The sequence below is a fragment of the Trichechus manatus genome, unplaced genomic scaffold, assembly GCF_000243295.1.
Source record: "Trichechus manatus latirostris isolate Lorelei unplaced genomic scaffold, TriManLat1.0 scaffold00039, whole genome shotgun sequence".
NCBI lineage: Eukaryota > Metazoa > Chordata > Mammalia > Sirenia > Trichechidae > Trichechus > Trichechus manatus.
In genome coordinates this window covers 10,879,732-10,889,602 of record NW_004443975.1, presented here as the reverse complement: position 1 = coordinate 10,889,602, position 9,871 = coordinate 10,879,732, and the positions used below count along the sequence as shown (strand labels likewise).

Below are 9,871 nucleotides of genomic sequence, written 5' to 3'. Positions count from 1 at the left end.
GGCGAAGAATATTGAATATACCATGGACTGCCAGAAGAACAAACAAATCTGTCTTAGAAGTGCAGTCAGAATGGTCATTAGAGGCAAGGATGGCAAGACTTTGTCTCACATACTTTGGACATGTTATCAGAAGGACATCGTGCTTGGTAGAGTAGAGGGTCATCATATAGTTAGTAATATGTACTACATACAATGTTGCAGCAAGTAATTTGCTGATGTTAGCATTCTCACGCCAACCCCTAAAGACAAATAAAGATCAGATTTATAAAGATACTGATAATAAAAGGCAATAAGAATGAAAACTAAAAGAAAAAAAAAAGATATCTGACACATCAGAACAGACTTATGACAGAGTCCTCAGAATGGAACCCCGTCATGTTCCTAGGTTTACCTGTTATGGATTTAATTGTGTCTCCCAAAATATGTGTTGTAAATCCTAACTTCTATACCTGTGGGTGTAATCTCATTTAGGAATAGAGTTTTAACCCACATACCTGTGGATGTAACCCCATTTAGGAATAGAGTTTTCTTTCTTATGTTAATGAAGTCATATCAATATAGGGTGTGTCTTAAGCCAATCACATTTGAGATATAAATGGAGCAGATTAGGCACAGAAGCAAGTAAGCATGAATGGGGGAAAGATAGATGCCTCATAGAGGTCTCCAAGGTATGCCAAGAAGAATACTAGAGAAGCTGAGATAAGGATTTTCCCTCGAGTGGACAGAGAAAGCCTTCCCCTAGAGCCAGTGCTCTGAATTAGGACTGCTAGCCTCCTAAACTGTAAGGAAATAAATTTCTGTTCTTTAAAGCCACCCACCTGTGGTATTTCTTTTATAGAAACTAAGACATTCCCCAAAAGAGCTGAAAGCTTATGTGCACATAAAAACTTGGAAACAAATGTTTATAGTAGCTTTATTCAGAATTGCCAAAAAGTGGAAGCAACCAAGATGTCCTTCAATAAGGCAATTAATAAACTGTAGTACATCCATGCAAGGAATATTATTCAATGATAAAAAGAAATAAGCTATCAAGCCAGGCGAAGACATGGAGGAACCTTAAATTACTAAGTGAGAGAAGTCAGTCTGAAGGCTACATATTGTATAGTTCAATTATATGACATTCTTGAAAAGGCAAAACTGTAGAGACAAGTAAAAAGATAAGTGATTGTCAGGGCTCGGTTCTGGGGAAGAGGGGTGATCGATGGGGGAGGAGTGAATAGGTAGAACACGGGATTTTTAGGGCAGTGAAATTACTCCGTATGATGCTGTAACCGTGGACATAGGATATTATGCATTTGTCAAAACCCATACAACTGTACCACACAAAGAATAAACCCTAATATGAACTATGGACCTTGGTTAATAATGTTGTTGCAGTTAGTTGCTGTTGGTTAATAATAATTTATCAATACTGGTTCATCAACTGTAACAAATGTACTACAATGCAAGATGTTAATAAGGGAAACTGTGGGCAAGAGTAGAGGGAGTATTTGGTAATTCTCTGTTCTTTCTGCTTAATTTTTCTATAAACCTAAAACTGCTCTAAAAAAAAAAAAAAAGGAATAGGTTATACACAGAGCCTTTTCTGGAGACGGTGACAGCAGTGGCAGCAGCTATATCCAGTTACCAGAAGCAGCAGAGACAGCAAGCCGTTCTAGTGCCAGTTATCAGTGGTATTGGTGGGACAGCCACTGCTCTCTGGACCCATTGATGGTGGCATCATACCTTCATAGGGCCAGTTCTGTAGCATGATTTTGGCCATTGTTCCCAGATGAACAGCCTACAAAACTAGTTCTTTGGCCCTGCTAGAGATTTTTAGTAGTTATTTTCCATTTGATATTAGCCTGAATTCATTTCTGTTATTTGCAATTAAAAACCCTGATTGATATAATGCCCATCCTGAATCAGTCACTGGGGAAAGACATTACCCAGATTGTTCTAGACCAGTCAGGGCTCATCTCTGGAACTGGAGACCAGATTAATCGCAGCCAAACCATATGGCTGCATTGTAGAGAGGGAGAGCAGGAAAGAATAATGGAATGATCACTCCTACAAAAGAATATTGTCTTCAGTGTCAGCAAAGCATGCCTGCTAATTTGTTCTTTATGTTTGTTTTCTTCCACCATTAAAGTAACACTGGTGAGAGTCTTTCTGAAACAGATGAAACTCTGATCATTATCCAGGCTATAAGAGAAGCTAGTTTACCAAAATTTCTTCCTGGTGATGTCCCACTTTTTGAAAAGATTATAGGAGATATTTTTCCTGGAGCTACAGTTCCTAATGTAAATCAACTTGCCTTGGAGGTAATAAGACCTTTGAAAATAGTCACAAATGTTGTAGATATGGAATATTCCGGTTGTTTCTGAAATACTCTATACATGTTATAATTTTGGGGAAAAAAATAATTGGAGATATATTTTTCCCATTGGGGAGAAATAAGAGCTTTTAGCATACCATAACATAATGAAAAGAAAAATGAACTGTGTACATTTAAGCAAGGAAAACTATTACATATTTTGTTTCTCAACATGTTCATCTTTCAGATGGAGCCCTGGTGGTACAATGGTTAAGAGCTACAGCTGCTAACCAAAAGGTCAGCAGTTTGAATCCACCAGCCACTCCTTGGAAAGCCTATGAGTCAGTTCTACTCTGTCCTGTAGGGTTAAATGGGGATAATAGTGTCTGCTCTTCCTACTTTATAAGGGTGCTCTTAGAATCAAATTAGATCAGAGTTATTAAAAATACTTTAAAATGTAAAGATTTTATGATCATTAAAATTACACATTATAATTATAGAGCCCTTTATTGTCTCTCTTATATACACAACCTCACAGCCATTGCCTTAGTCTAGGTAGAATCTCAGTATTTCTTGCTTCTTCTATTAAACAGCCTTCTACTATTTCCTGCATTCCAGTGTGTTTCCATATGGCCACCAGAGTTACTTTCTTAAAACATATGGTTGATCACATAAAGCCACTGTTGGATCAATGTTGCCTATAGTACAAAGTCCAAATTAATTATCTTGGTGTATAATGCCAAGATAATTCACAATCTGGCTGGACCTAGTATATCCTACCTTTCCTTCCTCTACCCACTTCTCCTCCATATTCTTTCCACTCTGAACTTCTCACTGTTCTGTGGCTCTTCCAAGTCCTTATCATTCGTCAGGTCTTTAAACATTGTTTCCTTTCGATGGAACTGTAGCCTTCTTTAAAAAAAAAAAAAAGGGTGTGTGTGTGTGTGTGTGTGTGTTAATTTTAGAAAATACAGTGCAAACAGCTTCAGAATTATCTGTTCTTTAAAGGTTTGGAAGAGTTTCCCTCTAATATCATCTGGACCAGGAGTTTCATGACAGGGTAGTCATGGTTCTATTCTATGAGAATAAGTCCATTTAGACTTTCTATCTCTTCTAAGATCAATTTTGTTAAATTAAACAATATTCTCATTTAACTCAGGCCTTGAAATATGTTAGTATAGAGCTGGACAAACCACTCTTACGATCCTTTTAGTTTTCTTTGTTTTTGAGTTTATTCTCCCATTCATTTCTTATTTTCTTAATTTGTGCTATCTTCATTAGTTAGATTACCTAGCAATTTTTCTAATTTATTGCTCTCAATAAATTAGTATTTATTATTTATTATTATTTATATAATACATCTTTTACTGTTTTCTAACTTTCTAGTATCTGTTTTTACCATTTTTAATCTTTTTTCATTCCTCTGGGTTTTTTCTTTTTCCAGCTTTTTGACTAAGATGTCTAATTCATTTAGTTCTTTCTTTGTTTACTAATATAAGTTTTTAAGACTATAATTTTTCTCTAAGCACTGCTTTAGTTATATGCCATAAATTCTGATATGTAGGATTTTCATAATCATTGTTTTCCAGAAATTCTATAATTTTAATTAGTACTTCCTCTTTTTCCTGAGTATTCTTTAAGACAGTTTTTTCTTGTTTTTAATTTACATATCAAAGGACCCTTTTATTTTCTGATTTTGTCACTAATTTCTAATCTTACTGTATTATTAGAGAATATTGCATTTATTATTTATCCTTAAGAATTTATTTAGATTTTTCTTTGTGACCTAATATATCATTAAATTTTTATGAATATTCCATATGCACATGAAAAGAAAGTATATTCTCTATTATCAACTGATACAGAGTTCAATCTATCTCCATTATTCTATCTGGTTGATTATATTGTTTAGGTCTCCTATAAACTTTCTTACACTAGTTCACTTGATTTACCTTGGACTGAGAGAAATGAATTAATGTCATCTCCTATTAGTACATGTGTGTCTACTCTTGTAATTTTTGCTTTATAATAGTTGTTACTATGTTATTTGGTGCATAAATATCAATAATAAATCGGCAACATGCATTGTACCCTTTAACTTATAGTGCCCTTTGTGCGAGAGCTTGAAAATTCAGGCAACTGACCTTAGTAAAATGGCTGGCTTAAGCCTGAGTTCAAGCTTCATCTTCACTCTTGCTCAATTCCCCAACAACCATTAACGTTTGTACAGACTTAAGCGTGTAACTCAGGAAATGTTGTTCTCTGGGGTTAGGGGATCTTGATGCAGGTGGCTTTATCAGAAATCATATGAGGTGCCTTGTTTTAGGAAGTTTCAGTTAAAACTTGCTGTTGCTTGCCAGACTTAAAGGTCAACCAATTAAATGTAAAATAACAATCTATTTTAAGATCCTTAATGTTTCAAAAACAATTCCTGGAACTGTTTCGTGGTTGTCTTATGACCACCCTGCACACCCCCCTTTAGTCACATACTTTTAGGAAAGTAACCGATCTAGATAACCCACATGTATGCTATGCACCAGTCCCTACCCTTCCCCAGCTTTCAATTGTCCCGCCTCCCACTTCCCTAAAGTTGTAAACACCAATTAGAAAATTGTCCTGTAAGTTCCCGATTTTACTGTGTAAATGTATCTGTTCATCTTCAGGTCGTCAGAGCGTTTGGTTTCACTTTGCGGTCTGAATGTTTCTCCAGTTGGAACTGTTTTCTTGGCCTCCAATAAATCTCTTTGCTTCCTTTGTAACAGACTACGAGTTCTTACTCTTTGACATCTTATTTTTCTTGTCTAATATTTTTTGGCTTGAATTCCACTGTTATTAAGACTGTTACTCCATTTTCTGTTTGTTTGCTTGTCTTGTATACCTTGTGCATTCATTTTCAAACTTTATAAATCACTATTCTGTGTCTCTTTTATACAGCACAGAGTTAGTTGTTGGCTTTTGCTTTGTGATTCAGTCTGAAAATATATTTTTTTAGTAGATAAAATAACCCTAGTTACATTTAGAGACATGTCAAATCTGATCTTAATTGTGGAATATTATTTTATGTTGTCTTTTTAATTTTCATAGCTTTTTAAAGTCTTTATTTTACTTGCTTTTGCTTTTTTATTGATTTTCTGATTTTTATGCACGCTTTTATTTTTATTCTAGGTTAAAGTTTACAGTTATATCTGTCTATAATATCCATAGTTTTCTATTTATCTGAACTGAATCTTTTAGTTCCCTAGTAGGAGCAATCACAAAAGTTAGTATGTATCCTCTTCTTTCACCAAGTGACACAATTGGTTAAGTGCTCGGCTACAAACAAAAAGGTTGGCGGTTCACATCCACCCAGAAGCACCTCAGAAGACAGGCCTGGCAATCCGCTTCTGAAAGGTGACGGCCTTGAAAACTTTATGGAGCATTTCTACTCTGCACACATGACATCGCCATGAGTCAGAGTTAACTGACCGCAACTAACAACAACAGCAACCCAAATTTAGGCAATAGTGCTACCGCTCTTGTTTTTTTAACTTAGTAAATTAAAAATGGTATCTTCTGACTCTCTGACAGAAAAAGCTTATTCTGTCTCCCAATTTCTTACCACCATCTCCTCTCAATTTTTATTAGTTGTATTATTTTATACTTAAATTAATTCCTAAATAACATATAGTTTGGGCTGATAATGGTGTCTTATTTTTACTATATTCCTGGTTGATTATTGCAGGTATAGTGAAATGCCATTGATTTGGTAAGTTGATCTTGAAATCTGGCTGAATTCTCCTATTAGTACTAGTATTTTGTCAATTCTCTTGTTTTTTCTTGGTAAATTATCATATCATATGCAAATAATGGCAGTTGTATCCAACACCTGTGTCTCATTTTAATTTTTTTATGATACTTTTCTGGTGTTGAACCATCCTTGTATTCCTGGAAGGTACCATACTTTATCATCATCTGGTTTTTAATATACTATTCAATTAAGTTAGCTAATATTTTATTTAGGATTTTCACATCTACATTAATAAGTTACCACTGCCATCTAGTTGATGCTGACTCGCAGCAACCCCACAGGGTTTCCGGGGCTGTACATCTCTATGGAAGCAGACTGCTGCATCTTTCTCCCACAGAGCCGCTGGTGGTTTCGGACTGCCGACCTTTTGGTTAGCAGTCAAGTGCTTTAACCACTGCACCACCAGCAAACCCTATGGGGAAGTTCTACTGTGTTCTAGGGTTTTTGTGTGTTTTGGTTTTGTTTTTGTGACTGTGTTTTTTTTTTGGTTTTTGACATTAATAAGTGAAATGCCCTTATCGGGTTTTGTAAACAAGATTTTACTAGTTCCTCAAAATAAGCTGGACAAGAACTGCTCTTCTACTTTCTGGAAAATCTTATAGGAGATACAAATGAACAATTCCTTAAGTTTTTGGTAAAACATTATAAAACTATTTGTGTCTGGATTTTTGGGGGGGTTAGTAAGAAGAGGCTTTGAGTGTCATTTGAATTTTTGTTACGTATTGATCAATTCAAGTTCCCTATTTTTTGTGCCAATATTTTTATGTTTTCAAATTATTAACTTAAGTTGCTCATAATACTCTCTTTTTAAGATCTCTGCTATAGTTATTTATTTTTTGTTATTGATTATTCTTGCTTGAAGTCTACGTATAATTAATCTTTTCAAACAGATAGCTTTTGGGTTTGTTTATTTTCTCTATTTGATTCTCTGTTTTCTATTCTTCATTGTTTTCATGTGTTGTGTTTTATTGGGTTTGTTCTATTGCTCTTTTTTCCATTTTCCTGATTTGAATGCTTAGTTCATTTTTTTTTGTCTTTACTATTTTCTCCTAAAGTATTTAAGCTATAAAATTCCCTCTAAGTATGGCTTTAGCTGTTTCCCGCAGATTTTTTTGACATGCAGAGTTTTAATTAACATTCAGTTATAAATATTTCTTAATTTCCTTTATGATTTCTTTTTCTAGCCCAGATGTTATTTTGTTTCCAAATGTAGGGGATTTTAAAGTATTCTTCTGATATTAATTTTTATTTGTATTAATTTTGGTTGTAGAGTATTCTATAAGAAACTAATCTTTTTGAATTTATGGAGTTTCCCTATATTGCCTAATGAATAATTCTTTTTTGTAAGTGCTTCTCAAAAATAATATGTATTCTGTGCTTGTTGAATATGAAGTTATACACACAGCCTATTAGTTGTATTTTTTAGAGCTTTGCAATCTCTGCTTATTTTTTGTTGATTAGTTTTTGTAGTAAGATTTTAACTACAATTGTTGATATATCTATTTCACCTGCATTTCTGTTGATTGTTGCTTTTTATAGCTGAAATTTATAAGTTGTACATATGCTTATATCTTATTGTTCTTTTACCAATATATCATATTCCTCTTTAGCCCGTATGCTGTGTCTTGCCATAAAAACTATTTAGTCAGATATTAAGATTGTTACTCAACTTTTTGTTTTGGGGTTCATATCTCCACAATTTCTTTTTCCATCTTTTTTCAAACTTTCTGTCTCTGAACTGTATGTCTTGTAGCAAATATATTGGTACACTTTGTTTTTTGTTACCCAGTCTTTGAATATCTATCCTGTATTTATTGATTTTAATTTTTTATGTTTATTGTAGTTTCTATTATTTTAAGATTCATTACTGTTGTATTATTTATTTTAATTTCTTTTTGCCTCATTGTTTTCTCGTTTTTCCTGCTCTGTCTGAGACAGCTTGAGTTTTATTCTGTGTTTATTCTCTATGGTGCTTATCTAGTTATGAGTTTTGATACTCTACCAGCCCTTTGAAAGAAAGTCTTTTATTTTTCTTTAGTTAACTAAATTGACAGGAATCCTATATACTTCAAGATCCTTTGTTCCACATGGTTGAATGAGTTGGACTTTTCTAGACCAACAATTTGCAGGTCCAAACTCTAAGCTTAGCTGTTTTGAGAGCACTTACATGGTTTTTGGATTTTGTACACTTTCTTTGTTCCTTTGTTTTAATGAAAATGTAATTTGATATTTTTTCCTTTTTGCTCAGGGTGGTTTCTGGGAGAAGTACAGTGGAGATTTGTCTCAAAGCTATTGCCTACATTTTGAAGATTTAAATTTATACTTACATTTTGAGGATTTTCACTTTAATAGAGAAAAATAAGAAAAATGTCAGTTGACAAGTTTTGCTTTCTCTTATTTAAGCACCCTTCTGTCTCTGCTGGGCAAGGCCTAAAACGTCCCCATTTTTTTTCCTTAATTGTAAGTTTTAAGCACCTCTTGTCTCATGTTGTCTTGGAAACCCTGGTGGTGAAGTGGTTAAGAGCTACAGCTGCTAACCAAAAGGTTGGCAGTTTGACTCTACCAGGGGCTCCTTGGAAACCATATGGGACAGTTCTGTTCTGTCCTGTAGGGTTGCTGTGAGTCAGAATCAACTCGACGGCAGCAGATTTGGCTTTTTTTGTTGTTGTTGTTGTGTTGTCATTAGCATTTTCAAGTCCCAGCTAAAAAATAGCACCACCATCCTAATAGCATTCCTGAAAGTATATTACTGGTTTTGCTTTTGAGCCACATTATATACTCATCTTTTCATCACTTTTACAAGTTTCTTTATGGCAGTCCGAGCTTATGGAAAAGTTTTCTGTAAAAGAATAGTAGTTTATTTAGGTACTCCCTCGTATGTATAATTTTTGTGTTGGTAAATGTGCAAGCTGTCAACTGTTTAATAAATTGTTACTCATCAAATTGCATTATAATAGTTCATATATGGCACAAAGATCATAATTTAAAGTTATGGTGATTTTAATATTAAACTTGGAGTAATCCAGTCTTTTATTTAATGTTGTCTTTTTAATGGCTTACACAATGACCCTTTTTGTACAGCACATCCAAATATGAATATATCTTATTGAAGAAATTATCTGCAAGTGTGCTGTTTGCACTGTTTGTTCATTTGAGATGCAAGAATATGAACTGCATGCAATAGGTAATTGGGATCTATTTGTCTTTTATTTAGATATCTGTGTCTAACATACCCAAAGTGTATGGATGTCATTAACTCAGGATTGACTGAGAATTACTGAAACAGTATTATGGACTAAAAACTACACGTAGTTTAACATCCAGTTGACTCCAAGCATGGTATACAGCAATGAATACTTTACAATAGGAATATGAATTTATTTCAAACCCTTCCAAAGTTAGAACTTTGTAAAAATCCTTAGCCAGGTGAGATGACCTGTCTGAATATCTCTATGATTATATTCCAATTCAGCTGATCTTCTGTGCATCCTGTGCTATCCTTACCTCACACTATTCTACACCTGTGTGACTTCTTGCTTGTATCCAGGCTGGTATCCAGCCTTATATTATTAACTGCGGAGAACTTTTAGTCTCTACATCAATAACTGCTCAATATTTGGGCTTTAAGTAGAGCAGTTGATAAGTCAACTACATTTTAAAAAGATTGTTCTTCCAAAAATCTTCTCAACTCATTGCCTGTCTCCAGTTGGTCTTGCCATAACCCATTGCCATCAAGTTGATTCTGACAACTCGTGACCCTATTGTTGTTGTTGTTGTTAGTTGCCATT

General features: G+C 34.2%; 1 protein-coding gene across 1 annotated transcript in view; it reads left to right on the top strand.

Annotated features, from left to right (window-relative positions):
- The window catches only part of DNAH14 (dynein axonemal heavy chain 14), a gene marked incomplete at its 5' end in the record, with an annotated part of 387,403 nt that overhangs the window by 143,425 nt on the left and 234,107 nt on the right, over nt 1-9,871 (top strand). The window contains 1 exon segment of the mRNA XM_023730866.1: nt 2,147-2,303. Within this exon segment, the coding sequence (XP_023586634.1) occupies nt 2,147-2,303 (157 nt within the window).